Genomic DNA, 21,215 nt, shown 5'->3' on the forward strand with positions numbered 1-21,215 from the left:
ATACAAAAGCGCTTTCGGAGCTGATTAAGATATGTCCAAATGGCGCAAGCAGCGTATATTGTGCTTGTTCTAAAAGCGGAGCTAAATATGTATTCCAAGCTATCCAAACATTCCCTCTCAAGAATTCAGTCAGGATTAATGTGTTTTGCTCTTTGTTCTTTATTCGGCAAGTATTTTGAAGCAGTGGCTTGTCAGTTTCTGACTCAGTGAAGTTCCTCGGTGCGGTCACTATGTGATTATTTTTTGCCTAATCGCTCGCGGGTGTGCTCAGTTCCGATAGATTTGTTCTTGCTGCGCACAAGGCTTGAAATGTAGCTGTTTTGTACATTGTACCTTGTAGCAAATATATATTACAGCTAGTAACTCGCTTACTCTTGTGGACCGTCACGAAACATTCAGCTTCGAACATTCGTGCGCCATCGGTGTAGTCCGTCATTTATTGTGCGTATACAGTGCGCACATATTCAAGTGTGCGCCCATTCCCTTATTCTTGATACGTCGGCGATAGAGTGGGCGCAAGTTTTCCTGCCATTTGGGACAGATGTGTATAGATAACGTGCCCGAAACTTACTATGACAGGAAGCGCCGCTACTCCCTTTGTCATTGTTTAACGAGTGGTACTCACTCTTGCCGACGTTCTGGGGATGAAGCCCTTTTTTTGAAAGTTAGCGATACAAGGCTGGCGGATGAGCAAATTTCTGTATCCTCGAGGAAAGCCGTACATCTTGAAGTGCCAGTAACAAGTTCGAAAAGTTTCAGCAGCGGTCCGCGAACTTGGCTACACAGATTCATTCCATTCCTTAACATGCCAGTCACTATTTTTGCAGCCAACTACTGCACACGTCTTCAATCCACGTGATTCAATCTAGCATGACTGTAGCACAGTGTGTTAGCGAAAACTCAGTTGCATTTCCGACAGCTGATGGCACAGAAGCAAGGTAGAAGAGGTAATGGTTTCGTATTCGTGCGCAGTCGCTGAGGAGACGTATGGTGTGCCGCCGTGAGTGCCTCTCGTTTCTCTAACACAAACTGCTCCGCGAAAAGGGTCAATATGCTCCCAAAGAGTTCCTTTGCTCCCACACCCTTTCCAATTTATGGTAACTGATGTCACCGATGGTTCATGTTGTGCATCATGTTTGGCAACAAAATTTATTTTCCTCCGCATATAGCTATGTGCTGATTGCTGCAACAGCACACCACATAAGCTCAGCCATGGGCGGTATTGTTGCGCAACTATGCATCTGAAGTGGGCAAATATTATGTATTGGTTAACAGCTTAGGTGAAATGTTACGTTATTTATGGGGGTTTGGAAAAAGTCATACTTTCTGTTCCTGTAATAAAAAAATAAGGGCTTGCCACTTGGAGTGTCACTTTTTCAGAAAGTGCATTAGGACAATGATTTAATGGTATGTTTGACTGGTCTTTTCTGAGCACTTTGGCAGTGTTATTAGTAGTGTAAGAAAACTTCAAACCTGCATTACAAGGATAATGGGGTCTAATGGTGAGTCTTGTTCATCACTGTTGTGGGAGCCCATAAATGCTTGCAGTAAAGCTTAGCATCTCTCTCGCACATCTGAAGCACTGCTATAGTGCTCTGTATGACGAAATATGCCATAAAACAAGCGCCGGAATGTTCATACTTTAGTGAAACTGGCCTGTGCCTACTTTCAGTAATAGCATGAAGTTCACTATGGAAAAGAACTGCATGTAGCATTTCCACAGTGACCTATAGTACTGAATTCAATTGAGGGGTGCTGCGTGCCAAAACCACGATTTATGAAGCATGCCGTAGTCTTCTTCTTTCTGGGGTTTTACGTGCCAAAACCAGTTCCGATTATGAGGCACGCTGTAGTGGAGGGCTCCGGATTAATTTTGACCACCTGGGGTTCTTTAACGTGCACTACAACGCAAGCACACGGGCGTTTTTGCATTTCGCCTCCATCGAAATGCGGCCGCCGGGGCCGGGATTCGATCCCGCGACCTCGTGCTCAGCAGCGCAACGCCTTAGCTGACTGAGCTACCCCGGCGGGTCATGCCGTAGTGGGGTACTCCGAATTAATTTTGACTACCAGGGAATCTTTAACGTGCCCCCAATGCACGGGACATGGGCATTTTTGCATCTCACCCCCATCAAAATGCGGCCGGGATTTGATCTGGTGACCTCGTGCTTAGCAGCGCAACACCATAGCCGCTAAGCCACCACGGCAGGTTGATTTCTAAGTACAGTATATACAGTATTTTTTTCAGTGGCCTGGTTTACTTAAACATAAAGGTCCACCCAAAAGCATTGTGTGCTTAGGTGTGGCAGTGAACATCTACCAGAATAGTAACAACAATAAAGTATATATTATTCTCGAAAAAAATCATTTTTTGAAAAGTTATCAAAAATATGTTCTTGGCCTTGTAAACTGCCGTTTTTGTTCAGTATGACGAACTGTGCAGTGGATCTATAGCATTTTGTATTATTCAGAAGAAAACTTATAATGGTGTGTCAATTGTGTATTGCATCATAATTGATTACAGCACGCATGCAGAAACGGAAGCCTGGTATACATAACTTTACCAGTAAACAATATGCATTGTCTACAAAGACATTACTGAAGGCATTACATTTTCTTCCCGATTATGTGGTTGAAATTTAACTCTTGCGCATGACTGTCCCGACTACGAAAAGATGTAGACAAGGCATTGGCATTCGCTCTTCATTACATTAATAGCAAAATGAAAGCAGTGCAAAACACATCTTAAACAGTCTCCCTATATGTTTAGAACTCAAACGCGCATTTTCACCGCAGAATGTGTGTATGGTTTTCTGGGTGAAATATTTCCACTCTCGCTTCCTAAATTCATGTTTTGGTGGTAGCTTTTAATATGCTTATTTCATAACACAAGCACTGACATCATGGCACACTTATTACTTTAGGATGCAATGTCAAAGTCTGGAGAACAGCCCAATGCTTTGGGCATATTTTAATGCACAGAAAAACAGCACACCGAGGCAGCAGCACACAAGCACTAATCAGGTTTCACAAATGACGGCTTGAAGCTACAGACACATACGTGTACATGCAAAGTGCAGCCTTGCTCCGATTCTTTGCACTGTCCGAGCACAGCTGCTTTTGTAGGCTCCGTGCTTGAATGAAATGTGTAGAGATTGAACACTTGACATGAGGCTGCGAGGTCTAACGTCATGGAATGTATCCATGTAATGACATTTAACATTTACACAGTAATACATGTGTGGTCTCATTTTAGCAAGATTTAAGTTTAGATGTAACAGTTGACTTATTTTATTTGCCTGGGTTGCCACGTGGCATAAGGTCGTCGAAATGAAATTAAATATTTGTGCTGTTACGCTAGATTTTCTGTAACCATGCTGATACCAACGATAAAATTTTTTCTGAAACCACCTAGTGTGTACAAGTTATAAATTGCACAATTTACATTGCCTCCTATAACCTGAACGACCGAGTTGAGCGCTAACCAGAATGGTGATGAAAGAAGTGCAGCAGACATTGGGAAATGCTAAATTTTTAAATAAATACAGTGAGATGCACAGAAGGGTGAACCATATTTGATCTAAAACTAAGGCATGAGAACCTGTTGTACTAAAATATCTTTATCGGAAGAAAATAAATATGGAGTAAAAAGCTAGGCCAATTCTAAATGCGTTGGCACTAGTCTTGTAAAATTACTGTCAGACGTATTTTTGTGTTGCTTTCTAGATTTTATTACAAGAAAAATGCCTTTGTGATGTCTATTCATGACACAGTGTACAAAAGGGTGTGCACAAAAAGGTTGTCCACTGCGAATTCTGGCAAAACATGTCGATAAACAGGAAACTTCAAATTGCCTGCCTTATCAAGGGAACAGTATTGACCCTTTTCGCAGCGATCCTGTGGGTGCTGCCATGTTTGATCACATGGTGACGCGTCCATTGCTTGCCTCAGCTGCCTCCGTGTTTACAATTGGTGTACATGACGGCCGGTGCGGCTCAGGAAACCTCTGTTTTGGGAGATATCGTAGACGCTGACTGGGTGGTCGACACAAAGCTTTGGCCACAGCTTCAGAGGACATGTAAAAGCGCTTTTGAAGCTCATTAAGCTTTGTCGAAACAGCGCTTGCAGCGTATACAAGACTAAAAATGTATTCCAAGCTTTCCGCTTGGGAATTGAATCAGGATCAGTGTGTTTTGCTCTTTCTTTGTTCTTTATTTGGCAGTTAGTTACAAGCAGCGGCTTGTCACGTTTCTGACTCAGTGAAGTTCGTCAGTGCGGTCACTATCCGATTATTTTCTGCCTAATCGCTTGCGGGTGTGCTCAGTTGCAAAAGTTTTGTTCTTGCTGCACACAAGGCTTGTAATGCAGCTGTTCTGTTCTTTGTAGTAGCTTGTAGCACATATGTAGTATCGCTAGTAACTCGCTTACTCCTGTGGACCGTCACGAAACATTCAGCTTCCACCATTCGTATAGTCGCTGTTACTCCTGCTTTGGCGCATTGATTCAAGTATGCGCCCATTCACTTATTCTTGATACGTCGGCGAAAGAGTGGGCATAAGTTTTCCTGCCATTTGGGACAGATGTGTATAGATAACGTGAGCGAAACTTACTATGCCAGGAAGCAGCGCTACTCCCTTTGTCATTGTTTAACGAGCGGTACTCACTCTTGCCGACGTTCTGGGGGTTGAAGTCTTTGGATGTTAGCAATATAACACTGACAGGAATTTTTGTGAAAAGTGAATTTTTTTTTATCCGTGGGGAATGTCTTACATTGAGAAGGGCTGGCAACAGAGGCTGTCCGTATGTAGCAATGGTCTGTGAACTTGGACACACATATTCATTCTATTCCTTAATATGCCAGCCACTATTCTTGCAGCCAAATACTGCAGATGCCTTCAATCCACCGCTCCACATTTTGCAGCATGAATGGAGCACAGTGCGTGAGCAAAAACCCAGTTGAATTTCCGATAGCTGATCGCACGGAAAAAGGGCAGAAGCGGTAATGGTTTCGTATTCGTGTGCATTCGTTGACGCAACATATGGCGCACCGCCGAAAGTGCCATTTCGTTTCTCGAGAACAAACTGCTCCGCGAAAAGGGTCAATATTGCTTGTGGCTCCCAAGAGTAGCCTTTCTTAATAGGGGCAGATAATTTTATATATTTACTTGTGTCCTACACCAGGTACTGCAGGTTTTTGACTCATTGAAGTGCACGTTTCTTGAAAAACATGGATTGAGAAATGCCTGTACGTCCTACATTCCCAATGACATATTAAATCCAATTGTAAGCAAAATGACGGTGATATTTATTACAGTAGATGCCACCGTAGCTGCATAATGCCCTCAGCTTGGCTTGGTTTCGTTACATTTGCTCAGCTAGCTAGCATTGCACAAAATTCAAGGAGATCCTTGCACAAAAAGTACTTGGCACATGGATTTTTCCTTGAATGAAGTGAGACCAGCAACATGCATGTTACTGACACGTGGCATACATAAATTCATGCCAGTCTGTGGGGTCACCAGCTGCCTCCTCCTGTTCACATTAAAAAAATTAAATGGGGCGCTAGACCCCAGGAGAATGGTGTAATAATGATTTATGTGATTGAATTGAGCGGCCATAAATGTACCTTTCTGCTCAGTACATGTAGCAAGCCAAAAATTCATCTGTATTTAAGGAACTTAAGTTGATAAGGAAGAAAATTTAGTACAAAATTTTGGCAAGTTATTTGGAGCTAATAATAGAGGAGAAATCGGGACTCCTGACTTCAGGATATTCGGGTTTTATTAAACAAATAAAATTGCTAAAGTAACTCTCTTGTGGAAGTAAGAGACGTTTGCTTCACTGAAGCATCTCGAACTCTGATGTTTCTTCCTCTGTTTAGTCCTTACTGCTTTTGGCTCATTTGCATGATCATCAATTAGAAAAAAATTATGCAGGTCCAATGCAGATGTTGGAATCTATGTGAAACAATAATTAAATGCTTTAGTACTACAAAATTCATTATTTTCATCCAATGCACTTGTGATCTCATCCAAAGTGATAATACAGCCCAATCTTAATTACCTATATGCAGTTATCACTGAGAGCTCATCGATAATTTTCTGTGGCATAAAATGGACAAAGCGATTCAGATGAGGCACCATACTTTCTACACATTTAAGAGTCGATGAAAGCCCACCTCTACTTACACAGCCATTTAGAGATTAAGTGCTTGCACTGTGATTGGACTAAAATTTCTACAAGCCATCTTTTCAGGAAGTGGCTACCAGTCTTCATAAAACCAGTCCAGCATGCAAAAATTCAGAAAAATTTAGTTTTACTTGAAACAAAGGGCCCTGGGAATATTCTATTTACTCAATCGCCTGTCTGGCTGCCCTGGACAGACAGTTGCACATACAAGACAGAAATATTCGAAATGGTACTGTAAACAGTTGCAAATGTGTGATGCTTTGCACATATACTAATTGTGCTTTCTGGCTTCAGTTTTTCTGTCAACGATACATGCACAAAAAAGTTAATGAAACAATGACTGTTGCTATAATAAGGCATTGAAAATAGTACCTTGCAGCAATTAAACAAGGAGCAAAAAATAATTATGTGTGATGTTACAATCACTGTTTTTGCAAAAATTGCTTTGAGAAGTGTTTGTAAATGTTACTCCGCTGTTTTCCTATGTGACCCCAATAATGCACATGTGTATCCTCGACGTTCACAATTACTTCGACGACCATTTACCAGGAATATGATCTAAAGGCTGTCACATGAACACATCTCTCAAGGGTTGTGCATGACTTCAAGAAGTGCTGCCTTTTAATGTAGCGAAAGCTATGGACGTTTCACTTGGACGGATGTTTCTGAGCCATTATGGAGGTTTTGCAGGCTGTAAATGACGTAAAGCTGCCACATGTGCTTCCACAATTTTGACATGAATATCACACGATCTGTTTCAAAATAGACACAGTGTATATACAGTTGAACCTTGTTATAACAAAGTTGCATTCAACACGCAAATGCCTTCGTCATAAACATATTCATTACACACAAACGACAAGCAGTTTATATTTACTTCATTATATCTGATAATTCGTCATATCCGCGTATGTTACATTAAGGTTCAACTGCGGCCTTTTTTTGTTATCGTTCTCTCTACTGTTATCCGTTACTAACTTCACAAACCCTATGGCAGCGTAATGTCTGTCAGCCAACTTACCAAAGGTAATACACCAGTCAATACAATAAAAGCGAAAAACAATGAATTCATACAAAGCACTGCACTACATTCTTGTGTCTCCCTGTCTCATAGAACACTATCTTGGACGATGCTAAACATAGGCCATTAGGCATGTCAGCTGGAGGGATGTTCTCACAACAGTTGACTGCCTCCTTCATGCAGGCTTTTACCTAAATCTGAAATGACTGAATGACATGCTATCCAGTTACATAGTAATAAATGCTAGAAGTTGTGAGGCTCAATGTGGAATCAATAAAGTAAAAAATAGTATAATCGCATTTAAATTTCCACATAAGCCAACAAGTGTGCAGACAAAAAGTTATGTTACAAAGTCAATAATTTTCATAACTAACACAAACATATAAATCTAAATTGTCAAACATGCACAGCATCACTTCTTCAGCAATGAGAACAAAGAGAAGCTATTTGTATCTGTTATACATTCAAAACAAGAACAGTGTCCCTGAACGATGAAATCAGAAATGTAAACGTTTTCATAAAGTCTGGCCATATAGTTTTTTTTTTTTTTCATTTTGTAATATTGAGAAGGAAATAAAAATGATTCAAAGGTACGTCATGAGGCTTTACGTGACTTTAAAAGGATATAAGTGGGCTGCAGAAAAAATAATGAGAGTTATCTGCGATTATAAGAATGTATATGCAGTGCATACATTGGCACATCTGTTATATAAATGGCAAATTTTAATCACAGTCTGTATATTTTGCACATAAGAAAAGACATATTCCAGGTCCCGTAACAGTGAAATAAAAACAACTTATTTTAACTGTTTGAAAGGTGCCATTCTATGTTGTTGACCTGCAATTTCACGCAGTACACCAATAAGCTTGCAAATTCCAAATAGGTAATTCTCATCACACTCTGACGTGGGAAAGACATGAGCAAAGTCAATCATTTTGGCCACACAGTGAATTTTTTTATCATCAGAGCTATCAGGCAGAGATTCATATACAATCAGGAGTGAACTTGAGTAAAAGGCATAAACACGCTGAGTCTCAAACCAGTGCCTGATGTGTTCGAGCTGAACTAATAGGTCTGGCAGAAATGTTGGGCTGTTGGGCTGTTGATGTGTCATGCCAAGGAATATCTGCAAGGCTGTAAAAGGCACAAAAAAAAAAAAGAAATGCTCTACATTAGTAAAAAATTAAGATACCAGGAATGCAAAAATGTTGCAGGGACATCTCGGTAGCTTGTATGTAGGCTAAAGCAGCACTAATTTCCTACAAGTGACTACATACAATTTAACCTTGATTTCGTGTTAGCCAGCCCTTGAGCACCACTCAAGGGTTAGCTAACACTCCCAGGCTTATATTATTATTATAACCATAAATAAACAAAAATGTGGACATGGGAACAGCTGTTACCTTAGCACAATTGGTAGTGCAACGCACATGTAATGTAGAGATTGCGAGTTTGTCTCCCACCAGTGGCAAGTTTTCCCAGTATCCTGGCTATTCAGTATCCACTATCCCCAATATCCTGGCTGCAACTTTGTTGCAGTGGCTATCCATCAAGCAGCCGTGCTCGACGCGGAGGTGTTTATTGCAGATGGGGAGCTAACACTTTAATATATTTAAGGCTAGCTACCCCTAGTATCACCTTGGCACATTCATTCTGGGGGATCGGTCAAAAAGGGTACATACCAATATCACATACGCAATGTCGATGTTGTCTGTTTCGGCACATACCCAGCGACCCAAGTTGTCTACTAGGCCAGCCAGCAGCAAATTGCCTATTCAGCCACATACCCAGTGCCCCATGTCTATCTGCTCAGCAAGACTTCGCCAGCATATACCTTGACAACTTGGGTCGCTGGGTGAAAGAGGTTAGGTGCAACCGGACAAACCGTGAAGTGGGTAAGGTTCCCAAAGAATGCCAATCACGTGAACATACTATTAACTGTGATTATTTTATTCTCCATGCGAATGACACTGATATTATCTCGAATACTGTTATAAATCATGCGTAGAGCTTGGTTTTGTGTATGTTGAACAGATGATACGACACCGGTAGGTGTTACTGTAAGCAGCCATGTCATAATTGATGTGGCTATGAATGAATGCATGATAGAGTGAGAGGATAGCAGCAGTAGATAAAAGATCTAGCTTTAATCAGTGATCAAATTCTAAAGGATGTTTTTTTTTTATGTTGTGAAATGTCACTACGAAATTTTTGCCGATGATCGAGGCAGACACCAAGAAATGAAACACAGCCACTGGTTGAAATGCAGAACTGGTTTTGGCCTTGCTGCGCTGCCTCAACGTGCTGGCTTGAGATCAAGGGTGAGCACATTTAACTCTCGAACATGTGCTGATCGTAGTGGGGTAGTGAGGTTATCTAGCGCGCCCGACGCTCCGCTGCGCAAGGCCTTGAAGGAAAACGGTAGAATCTCATGTTGGGATTCAGGCCTTCTTGCTCGTGGCAGCCCACGACGCAGCAGTAATGACAGTGACACTTTTTCGAGGCTCAGCTAGGTCTCTCGGCCCACGGCTGCTGTGGCTTCGGGCGATGTGGCCTGCCACATCTCCCGAAACCGGTGTGATGCGCCTAGTTCTCCGCGCCACTGCTCCGGTACAGGAGTGCGCTGTTGGGAGCATTCCTTTGACTGTGTCTGCATGCATCGCACAGCGGTCGTGCTGAGCGCTTACATTTTGTTGATGCGAGAGTTGTGCTTTCGGTTTGAAAAATATAAAATAAGATCGCAATGCTGCCTGAAAGAATATCATTATACCCAGGAGTCTGTACTGGGCCACTAATGGGCTCACATATAGGCTCGAGCGGCGCACCTTTGCCGCTCAGGTTAGATGCAACCGGACAAACCGTGAAGTGGGTAAGGTTCCCAAAGAATGCCAATCACGTGAACATACTATTAACTGTGATTATTTTATTCTCCATGCGAATGACACTGATATTATCTCGAATACTGTTATAAATCATGCGTAGAGCTTGGTTTTGTGTATGTTGAACAGATGATACGACACGGTAGGCGTTACTGTAAGCAGCCATGTCATAATGATGTGGCTATGAATGAATGCATGATAGAATGAGAGGATAGCAGCAGTAGATAAAAGATCTAGCTTTAATCAGTGCTCGAACTCTAAAGGATGTTTTTTTCATGTTGTGAAATGTCACTACGAAATTTTCGCTGATGATCGAGGCAGACACCAAGAAATGAAACACAGCCACTGGTTGAAATGCAGAACTGGTTTTGGCATGTAAAACCCCAGAAAAAAGATGAAGAAATGCAGTGAGAGTCAAGGTAAATCTCAGGTAAAAAGGGCAGACTTCTTTGAGTGGAAAGAAAAGTGTGGAATTAATTAAGTGATTGCTGTGACACCAGGTAAGAATCAACTAATGCACTATTTAATTTAGAAATTAGCGATAGTAAACATCTCTCTGAGTGAAATGGTTGTGCTGTCAACATATGCATTGTGAGAGTGAATCGTATTGTGGAAGGTCATTTATAATTTAAGTAAGGGTGAATTTTGAAGGCAAACATGATCGCTATGGAGAAACTTAGAGTGCAGGACCTCCTTCTAATTTGCGAGGAGTTAGGCATTGTGGCCGACTCCGCAAAAACGAAAGAAGCGGTTCTCGACGTCATGAAGGCAGAAGAGGAGACGGTCGAGGAAGCTGATGAGGCTTGGGAGACAATTGAGGAAAGAAAGCAAAAGGCAGAGGAGTGCGAGAGGTGCCAGAGTGAAGCCGAAGAGCGCAAGCATGAGGCAGCGCGACAACACGCTCTTAGAATGCAAGAGCTTGAACGGAAATGCCAGATGCTTAGATGGCAGACAGCACGACGCCAGCTCCACACTTTCAGGACGGAAGAGGACATAGTTGATTTCCTCGCCTGTTTTGAACAAGTGTGTGAGGAAGAGGGTGTCAGCCGGGACTCGTGGGCCGAGCGATTAGGAGCACTGCTCCCATTTAGTGTCGCTGCGTGTTTCTTGCATTGCTTATCCAAGGAGAAAGTGCGCGACTACGGCAGGGCTAAGAGGGCTTTGTTCAGGCGCTTTGGTGTAGCATTTCAGGCCGACTTCAAAGGCCAAGATGAGAATGAAAAAGCCGAGCATGTCAAAGGTAGCATTAGCACCGAGATGGCTAGTTTAGAAAGCTTAGGAAAAGGTGTGATGCAAGTGACACACACACAAAGCGAAGAGAGCGGCGGTTTTACCGCACCAGAAACGGAAGGTCCTTTAGGCCAAGTGTGTACGGCGGCGGCAATTTCAGCCAGCCTGCCAGATAAGTTCCCCTATTTATTGTCAAATAGGTCAGAGAAGTCGCCGACGGATAGGCGAGTGTTTTCTCCAAATAGGAACGAGAAGAGTTTTTCTCTAAGGAGGAGCAAGGAGAGTTCCTTCTCCAATAAGGGAGCTTTCAGGGCAAAAGCACATGAGGAGACTCAGAGACTACTAGGCGTGTTCCCGAGGCAGCTGCGAGCAGTCACGAGTCAAACGTGTTAGTAGCCGGAAGCGAGGTGAATTCTGTCACCGAAGTGAGCGGTGGTTTTCCCGCCCTAGAATTTGTGGCCGACTGCAAAGGCCAAGATGACAGTAACAAAGCTAGTCTTGATAGTGCTAGTTTAGAGAGCGCTGAGAGGGCTGTTGAGCCAGTAGTTAATGGACACAGTGACAAGCGCGAAGAAACAGCTGTTTCGCCATTTAGCGAGGCTGTTCTGGAAGCAGGGGCCGACTTCGAAGGCCAGCGAGGAATTCTGCACGCAATCGAGGGCAGTGGTAGAGCTAGGCCAGTTGAAGATAGACTTGATGACGAGCTAGCTTGCTCAATGGTCAAATCTGGTCATGCTCTATTACAAAGGCAGACGCACTGTGAAACCCGAGAGGGCAACGAAATTTTAAGTGTGTGTGCTGATGCTGCAGGCTCTACGAAGCATGCCAAACAGAAAAGGAGTAAACGCAAAACGAGAAAGGCGGATGCGGTCGAGCCGCTTGGAATCAAACGTGCAAAGCGTGAAGGCGATAGGGGCAAATTCGCTAAGGTCCAGGCAGAGAGCGTGAAAAAGCAAAAGAGGGTAACTCTCAAGCTTAAGTGTTTGCTAAAATCGGGGATCATCGTAACGCACGTCGCGAAACGGAGAGTTTCGCGAAGTTTCAGGTGTGGTGACCGTCTCCTGACCGCACCGCGTAAAGTGCATTGTAAGCAGAGGGACAGAGGGAAGCGTCCTGTATGCTGTTACAATGGCCAATCACTCGCGGGGGAAAAGAAAGGCGACTGCCTAGAAAAGAAGGGGACAGTGCACACGCGGGTTGATGAATGCAGCCCCCTCCCAGTACTTGGAAGCGGCTGTTCGAAAGTCGCAGCTACAAGGTGTGTCAGGCAAATTAGTGGTTTTTGCCTTCTTCGCAACAGCACCTTGCAAAATCCCCGGAATGCGCGACCCCCTCGAGTGCCTTTGAAAGAAAGGGGTGCGTTGAGGCCCGAAAATAGAGAAAACAGGAAAGCGAGTTGCAAATAGTTTTGTCTTTTGTATTCATTTTGTGGGATATTAGTTGAATATTGAAAGTTTGACAGGCGTAAAGAATACCACAGTTTTTTTTTGTTAAGTTGTTAGCCTTTTCAGCTCAGGTTTGACCCACAGTTTCAAGGGGTGTGTTTACACGACGACAGCTATACCATTGGAATGCTAACGGTGTCGGGGTTGCATACAGTTTGACAGGTTAAGCGCAAGTTGCGCAAGTTGATGAGCTACGACTTTAACGAGTCACGTTTTGTTTGACAGGTGTGCTTTTGGAGGCACGTTTTGTAGTTTGCGTTCATAGTCTTTCATTTCTTTGGGGATATGTTGTGAGCGACTTTTATGTTTTGGGAACCCTTGGTTAAGAAAAGGGCATTGTTGGTCTCAGATCGTGGTGGAGGCAGATAATTTTGAGTTTATTTGATGTTGGCTATGAGGAAAACATTACAGCTGAACGCTTCGTTTAAAAAAAAAATTTTCGCGGAGATATGTAGGCGGAAGATAAAATCCTCAGTTTAGTTTTGATTGTGACCTGTTTTAGGCAGTTCGCGTGAGTTTTTGTTAGAATAAGGCTTTCTTCTTGGATTTTGCGATTTCTAAAAATAACGCTCTATCAGGTTACATATTGGTTGTTCTGCACTATACTTCAGCTGATTTTGGAAAGCGTCGGATGGTTGTTGTCGCACGCACGTGGAGAGGACCACGCGTTAGAAACTGGTTGCGCGGATCGCTTTAGCGATAGATTTATTTTGTCTTCAACGTCTTACAAAGGGGTATGTCATGGATAGGGCCATCTGCTCAGATCGAGCTTAGCATTAAAGCAGCACAATTTCAAAGTGCACTAGGGCAAATGCAGAATAAGTCAGGCCTTGTGAGCCAATTTGGGCACGTGGTAGATGGTTTTCCTATTTGTTGATTCGGCATTTTCAGCATTATGTAATGGTTAGGTAGCTCTCTTGTGCTAAGTGTTACCGAATGTTAATTAGTGAAGGCCAGCTCTCCCTTCGCCTTCCTGATCTGTGGAAGCTCTGATTCATAATTACTCAGCTTCATTACATAAACCCAGTCGGTGTCTATTTGCGAAGACACATCATCGGAAGTTTTTTGGTACTTGTCCGGATCAACGAGCACCTTGTGTTTCAGGGTTTTCTTTAGATAGGGGGCTGCCAGATTTTTGGAATTGGTAAAGTCTGGCGATGAGAGTGGCTTGCAGTGGCGCTTGCATGATTGTGTGTGGCTGACAAAGGTCGCTCCTTTGAGCTTGTCATCTTGCATTTCTGCAGTCCAGTCAGAGCCCACCTATGAAGAGGCCTTTGGTGGGAAGATCCTCATTCCTGGAAGCAGCGGCCCCATGGCTTTGAGCAAAGCAGGCATCAAACCGGCCAAGCTGCATGGAACAACTCGACCTCCCGATGCATCATCTGGCGGCGGGGGTGCTGTTGTGTCTGGCGGTCCTTCGGGACAAAGAAGGCCAGCGCCGACTCAGACACGCCAACCTGGCCCCCCTTTCTCGCAGCCGAGAATTGTCACCTGGGACTGAGGGATTAGCAGTTGGTCTCCAGGCTACCTCATGCGTCGCTAAACGGCAGCATCACCCCTTTGGTGTGGTTCCGTGAATTACCAGCGCCGCCCGAAGCACGACAAGGCCCGGTGCCGACTGCAACGTGCCAACCTGGCACCCTTTCGAGACAGCCACCGCCCTCCCTGGTTCTGCGAACTGACCGCTATGGAGAGGCGAATCTTGAAAGGGGCTAGTGTCTGGCAGTCCTGGGGGAACGACATCAACATTCGGTTCCCAAGGTGTCAACCGCTGCCTGTGTTCGGGGGCGACCTAGCAAGATTGGAGGCGTCGCCCGGTGGTACGGGAGCGACGTTCCTGGGCGAGAGTTTACGAACTCGTCGAACATCGCCATTGGCTAAGAAGAAAAAGTGCATTCCCTCGTCGTGTGAAAGAGGGAAACGGAAGGGATAAAACAGGGGACTTGAGTGTTGTGAGAGACGCTCGACCATGTAGAGCATGCTCGGAGATGTAAACGCTACTACATGCAAAGATGTTAGCACGTAGACGGCTCCAATATCATGGAGCCCGTCTTGTAAAATACCATATGTACATTTGTATATAAAACAGTTTTCTAATCTCCCTGGATATCTCCTCCTCTTGGCACCTGGTATGGCACCATCCATGGAACCTTCGTGGCCGCTCAGACCTTCGGCTTGCGCGACGTCGGCTGTCGCAACAGTACAGTGGTTCCGGGATGGGCTTGGCGTTTCCGGTGGCCACAAGGTATGCGCCAGCAACTGTCGCTAGTAAGATATGATAGCGAACAAATAGAAGAACATGGCAACAGCATTTTCCTTCCCGATTAAACAGTTCCGCAGTCAACATTTATTCAAGCCCGAGTTTCTTTTTATTTTTTTTTCCTTCGTGCCTTGTGTGTTCGGGCTTCATTCCAGAAGTGTAGCGAATTATATGTTTATGCCACATCACATCGAAGCGCGACACACCATCACTGCCGCTCGCTCTGTGTGCCCGATCGCGATATGGCACACGAGTAAGTCTTGAAGAAAGGCATGCAAACAATGTCCTTTTCTCATCGGTCAATTGAGGGCGCTGAAATAGTGGCACTATTAGGCGCTATCACGAGGTTGTTTTTGTATTTCGCGGGCTTTATTTAAAGGCAATTACAAGACAATCAATGGTACTTAATTGCAAACACTTCAGTCAGTCATTTTTAAATGTGATACCACAGACTAGGACACGCGATCCTAAACCCACTGAGTTGGGTTGAGCCTCTTAGCATACTTCGTCGTTTTTAAAACATTGGTTACTTTTAGCTGGGACACCCTATATATCTGATGTACTTGCATTTGAAATACTGTTTATCCTTGGCATAATGAGTAATCTCTGCGAAAATTGCACATTAGACCAGCTTAGACTGTTTTCCCAGCTCTCGTGTTTTGTTTGCCTTCTCACGCGTTTTTTGCTTGCAGTATTGCCTCATTCTCATTGAGATATAGTAGTGCAAGATCTGTGCCGTTATGTCAATCTTATTAGTGGCGCAGGGGAACGAGAAATGAAAGGTGCCCATGACCTCATCCAGAGTTTGCTCGTAAACGAACTTGCTTTCAGAGTGCTTCTGAAAGCAAGTTTCTGGAGCAGAAACGAGATTAAATACATTGGTAGAGGGATGCAGCAGTTTTCCACGAGTCTTGCAGTTTCCAAAGGCCGATTCAGGCCTTTCTGAGAACTAGTGCTTTCTCTCTCTTTTTTTTTTTTCGTGGTCCCTTGAAAAACGTATCAACGGGACGTTTTCTTCTTGTCCAAATCGTCAACGATCGCCTTCTGAAAGGCGTATAAGTGCGCGCACGTGATCTTGGGAATGTTTTCGCACGCTACTGAACGCCTGAGCAAGTCGAGTGCAGGGAGCGTTTTGGCCGTCGGGGCTGCGCCGCGGTTGTCGTTGCAGCATTGGTCCTCGTCTAATTTCTTGCTAAGCATTGGCTAGGCTGTGATGTGGTCCGGTCCGCTCGATATGGGGACCAATGAGAGATTGCGCAGCCGCGTGACGTAGTCGGTTGCTTGGCGACTATGGATCCCGCCCAGATCCCGCTGTGCCGGCTTGTCTGTGCCGGTGGCCCCGCTGGCTCGGCCGCTGCCGCTGTTGCTCACGCGTTCGTATGAACCGTAGCGGCGCGGCAACACGTTCGAAACAGCCGATTTTTTTCGTATTGTGAGCAATGTATTTCGGCCAGGGAATGTTACGAACTCGTATCACACTGAAATTCGTACCAGCCGGGTTCGTATCATCGGGGTTTTACTGTATATGCTTTGAGTTTCGTGTTTAAAACGTACCGTAGCTTTCAAACGTATCAGAATACAGGACGCCCTCTGGGTTCTGGTGCAGACTGAAATCTGGGACTCCACGAAGCACGTGGAACTGTCAACCTGATGGCAAGGTGTTTGCACTATTCAGCAGTTGACACCTATAGCTTCTATGATGCTGCTGATACCTTTTCCTAACAGTTGTGAACGAAACTGGTCTTTGGAAATGTTCATAACAAGCTTCGCAACAGACTCGCAAGTAAAAGCGTTCGGAAACTCTTCTACGTACAATCAAATTGAATGTGGAAGCAGCCGCAACTGATTCTAATGCGAGTGTGTCTAGTGAGAATAACTCTGATACTGAGTGACGTTCTCAGTTATCAGATTAGCAATCTTTCGTACAAGAGGACAAGGCATTCATTCCATTGTCTTCGCATTCTCTGCATAATTATCGCATGTATTTAAGGATAATTATTTTCTATTGCTGGAATAATAAATATAAGCTATTTTCAATGGAGTTTCAATTTTTCTCCAAATTTTCTAAATTTCCTGAAACAAAACAAAAAACCAAACCAGCTTTTCTCCACCCCTCTCAAAATTTCCTGAAATTTTGCATCCCTGAATTTGACACATTCTATATATGTTTGCGTTTCTTCAATATAATGATAATTGGGGGGTCTCTGCTTGTATGTGTGGCTTCGTTTTGCTTTTGTTCTGACTTAGTTTTGCAGCTACTATAAATGAAGTTACCAAATCACTTAGCTTTTCGCTCTTCTGATGCAATATAATTTCATTACCAAGTGAAGCTTCCCCAACGATTTTTGAATGCACCAAAGATGAGCATGATTATCAGTAATAAAATGCTGCCTTTTCCACACCTCAGTAGCCTTCCACTCCTTTTCATCATTCAGACTGCATTGATGATGTATGGTGTTTAATGGCACAAGGGCCAGGTATGGCCAAAGAGCGCCAGGCCAGTTTTCATGAGTTGACAATGGAGCAATGAATTGCGAAAGGTGTGTCGTGGCTGTAAAAGAGCCTAAAAACAAATCGCTGTAAAATGCGTAAGTCATATATGTAATAAAATTATGGCAGTGACTAATGAGGTGCACTATGATCACGAAAGAACAAATTGCAAGGTAATGACGATAAACGAAAATATATCAGTTTTTTTTTTTTTCAAAGCACTACTGCCTTGACAGACCCTTTGAAAACGTAAAGGCCTGGAGGCGCGCTCTATGCAAAAACTACTATCGCGGCGACATCCTCTGAGGAGAGGATGCGCTACAAAACTATTGGGCAAATAACATGCAGTACAACATCGCCCAGAAAATCTAGAACAGCTTTGGTGTTGAAGAGAGGTTCGTCACCAAGAAACATAGCAGGGTGGAGAGGGAGACGGTACTGGTACGCTAGAGGAAAGTGTCTTTTTCTCTCTCTTTCGGCTTCCCTGCACTCCACGAGCACGCGGAGCACGGTAAGCCTCTCTCCACATCTACCACAGGTTGGCGGGTCATTTCCAGTTAAGAGAAAATTGTGGGTGCCGAATGTATGTCCTATTCTCAGACGAGAGAATAGGACATTAGTTCTTCGAATTTTCGTAACGGGACGCCAGGGACCTATCTGTGGCTTAACCAAGTGGAGCTTGTTGTTCGTTTCGGAATCCCACAAGCGCTGCCAGTGACTTCGAAGTTTCTTTCTCAAGTAGGGCTTGAGATCTGTGGCAGGGATAGGAGCGGTAGGGTTAAAGGCTCGCGATGTAGTTGATGTGGCCATTTGATCAGCCAGAACATTGCCCTCGATGCCTCGATGGCCAGGCACCCAGCAGATAGTAATATGCTGGTTAGACATGTATGCTTTGCACAGAGCAGAATACAGTTCAATAAGTACAGGGTTTTTGTGTCTATGTAGAGTCATGACGGCTTTTACGACGCTTAGGGAGTCTGTAAATATTATTGATCTTTTAAGTTCTGATTTGCCTATACTCTTCACAGCCGATAAAAGTGCATAGGCCTCAGCCGTAAAAATGCTTGTTTCCGGGTGCAGTACATCGGACTCGGAGAACGACGGTCCGAGTACTGCGTAAGATACCCCTGCATGTGACTTGGAAGCGTCAGTGTAGAACTGAGTGCAGGACGAGTACTTGAACTGAATTCCTAGAAAGTGCATTCGAATATGTGCCTCTGGAGCGTCTTTTGTGACCTCTACAAGCGAGGTATTGCACTCTATGAGTTGCCACTGCCACGGTGGCACTGGCTTTGCTGGGGCCATCAGAGCATTTTCAGGTAGTGGGATATCCATTTGTTCACTAATTTTTCTTACACGTACTGAGAAGGGATCTCTTGCTGTCGGCCGGTTATTAAAAAGTGTGGAACTGGTCATGTCATTTACGGTTGAGAAGGGCGGGTGTTCCGAGTTCGAATTAACTTTCAGAAAATAGGTGAGGCTTAGGTATGAACGTTGCATGTCGAGCGACCACATGTCCGCCTCTACATACAGGCTTGCCACAGGACTTGTCCTGAAGGCACCAGTGGCTAGGTGGATGCCTAGGTGGTGTACAGGATCCAGCATCCTTAGGGCACTTGGCGTAGCGGAATGGTACACTATGGCGCCGTAATCTATTCTTGTGAGTATGAGGCTCTTATAAAGATTCAAAAGACACTATTGTGTCACTACCCCAAGCAGTGCGTGACAATACTTTTATAATATTCATTGTTTTCATGCACTTGTTTCATTCAGACTGCATTATAACCTGTAGTGCTTTGCCGATAAGAAGCAATGCTTGCTTTGCTCGGCCCATAATCATGTTGAATTGTGGTATTTGAATGGCCTCTAGACCAGTCCATCATGCTGCCCAGACACACTGCTTAAACATAGCGTCTAAGGAAATGTGATGAATCAAGACGGCAAGTTAGCAGGTGAACATCATTGGAAATAATGCAAATCAAATGAGGAACAAACGAAGCATCCATGTTGTCCGCTTTCTTTGTTAGATTCTCACACTGTCTGTTTGCAAAGATGCCTAAATAAATCCCATCAATAGCCACTGTGTTTATTGGTGCATCATAGTAAGCATGGAATGTGGTGGGGTTTTCAAGGAAAGGGCATGAGTTCCTTTGAGCTCCCTGACGTGTGTATTGAAATGATAATTATGGTGTTCATGAGGGCATTGTCTAGCAACTAGACAGGTTCATTTACCAGGTTAAGAAGTGTTGCAAGACCCCTTTAAAGGGACACTAAAGGCAAATATTAAGTCCCGCTAAAGTGATATATTAGGGCTCGAGAATCTCTAAGGCGTCAGTATTATCACGAACAGAGCCTTAGTAATGAATAAATTTAGGTAAATGCAGGACACGACTAGAGACCCCCCGTGACAGTCAAGTACTTGCCCGATGACGAAGGCACTCCTCATTTAAATTCTGTCACTATAGTACTCAGCCACTCGTTATAAAAACATCATTGCATTGCAGTCTAAGATGAAAGAAAATGCTACTTGTCCAGTTTTATTTCATTTTTAGAAAAAAGAAATCATTGACATTAGCCTTGACAATGACGCGGGCAGTCGAAAGGTTTCGTTTTCGCTCGACTCTGCACAGTCTGCACTTTCACATTTCAGTAGTTTCAGTATCACATAGTGCTGCGCTGCTTTTGCTGGATCGCGAAACTCGCACAAACTGCAAGTAGCAGAGAATTCCACTTCCATGTGATGTCACACGATGCCCGAATGGTCCACCACAGTTCACGTCACTTGACCAAAAGCAGCTGCAGCGACGAATTCACTGCTCTGTCTTGGCTTGGTTTCTCCATGCCGGCGCGTTTGGATTTTGTGCAAAAAACTGTACCGCCGTCTGTCAGGCACCGTTTTACTCACCGATGGCAACAAAGGGCGGTAATGGCGTATGCAATGCCACCGCTACCCGGTTGGGTGGCGGGAGATTTGAATTACGATAAAGGCATTCAGACCCTTCAGATGCAATTTTCTCATAAACTAAGTCTTTTCTTGGCACGAAACAAGCGTTGTGAGGTTTTTGGAATGGTATTTAAACAGTCCACATTGACTTAGTATTTGCCTTTAGCGTTCATATAAGAAGTTTTTAAATTTCCTTCACACCAGTTCACTAGATCTTGTAATGTTTCAACGTACAGCATATAAATAACGGGCCAACCACTCACAGGCCTCTTGTCTTTCACACATTGTTTTTCCATATGCAACCATTCTGAAGACAAACAAAACACACCTTCCAGTATAGTGTCAGGTGTTTGCTTGAGGCCATAATCTTTTCCGTAAATGTGATATTTCTGCTCACATTTGTCAAAAACCTGCAAGAAAGAGAAAGAACACTTACTTCCTTTAGCCACCAGTCTAACTAGGCAAAACAAGACTGCAACACAGATCCTGTCGCAGTAGGCTTTATTGCATTGCGCTAACTATGCAAAATCACAGGCCCCCTTGCGGTCAGGAAATTATTATTAATGGACTGTGAATTTCCATGCATAATGCATTATATATGTACGTAAAAAGTTACAGGTAACTAATTATTGTAAACAATTGCATTTTCCTTTATTTTGTAATTGGTCAATTGCACTTCTTGACTGATTATGTTGATAGCAAGTCATTTATCGTATTTACTCAAAGACAGGTCAAACACGAATATAAGTTGACCCT

General features: G+C 43.8%; 1 protein-coding gene across 1 annotated transcript in view; it reads right to left on the reverse strand.

The window, feature by feature from the left end:
* Positions 1-2,956: 2,956 nt before the first annotated feature.
* Positions 2,957-21,215, reverse strand: part of LOC119436325 (inositol polyphosphate multikinase-like) — a 34,858-nt gene continuing 16,599 nt past the window's right edge. The window contains exons 4-5 of the mRNA XM_037703146.2: positions 20,788-20,869; positions 2,957-8,345 (exon numbers count right to left, since the gene is read on the reverse strand). Of these exons, the coding sequence (XP_037559074.1) occupies positions 8,008-8,345; positions 20,788-20,869 (420 nt within the window). The 3' untranslated portion in view covers positions 2,957-8,007. The remainder of the gene's footprint in view (positions 8,346-20,787; positions 20,870-21,215) is intronic.

Source organism: Dermacentor silvarum, chromosome 1 (genome assembly GCF_013339745.2).
Source record: "Dermacentor silvarum isolate Dsil-2018 chromosome 1, BIME_Dsil_1.4, whole genome shotgun sequence".
NCBI classification, from domain to species: Eukaryota; Metazoa; Arthropoda; class Arachnida; order Ixodida; family Ixodidae; genus Dermacentor; species Dermacentor silvarum.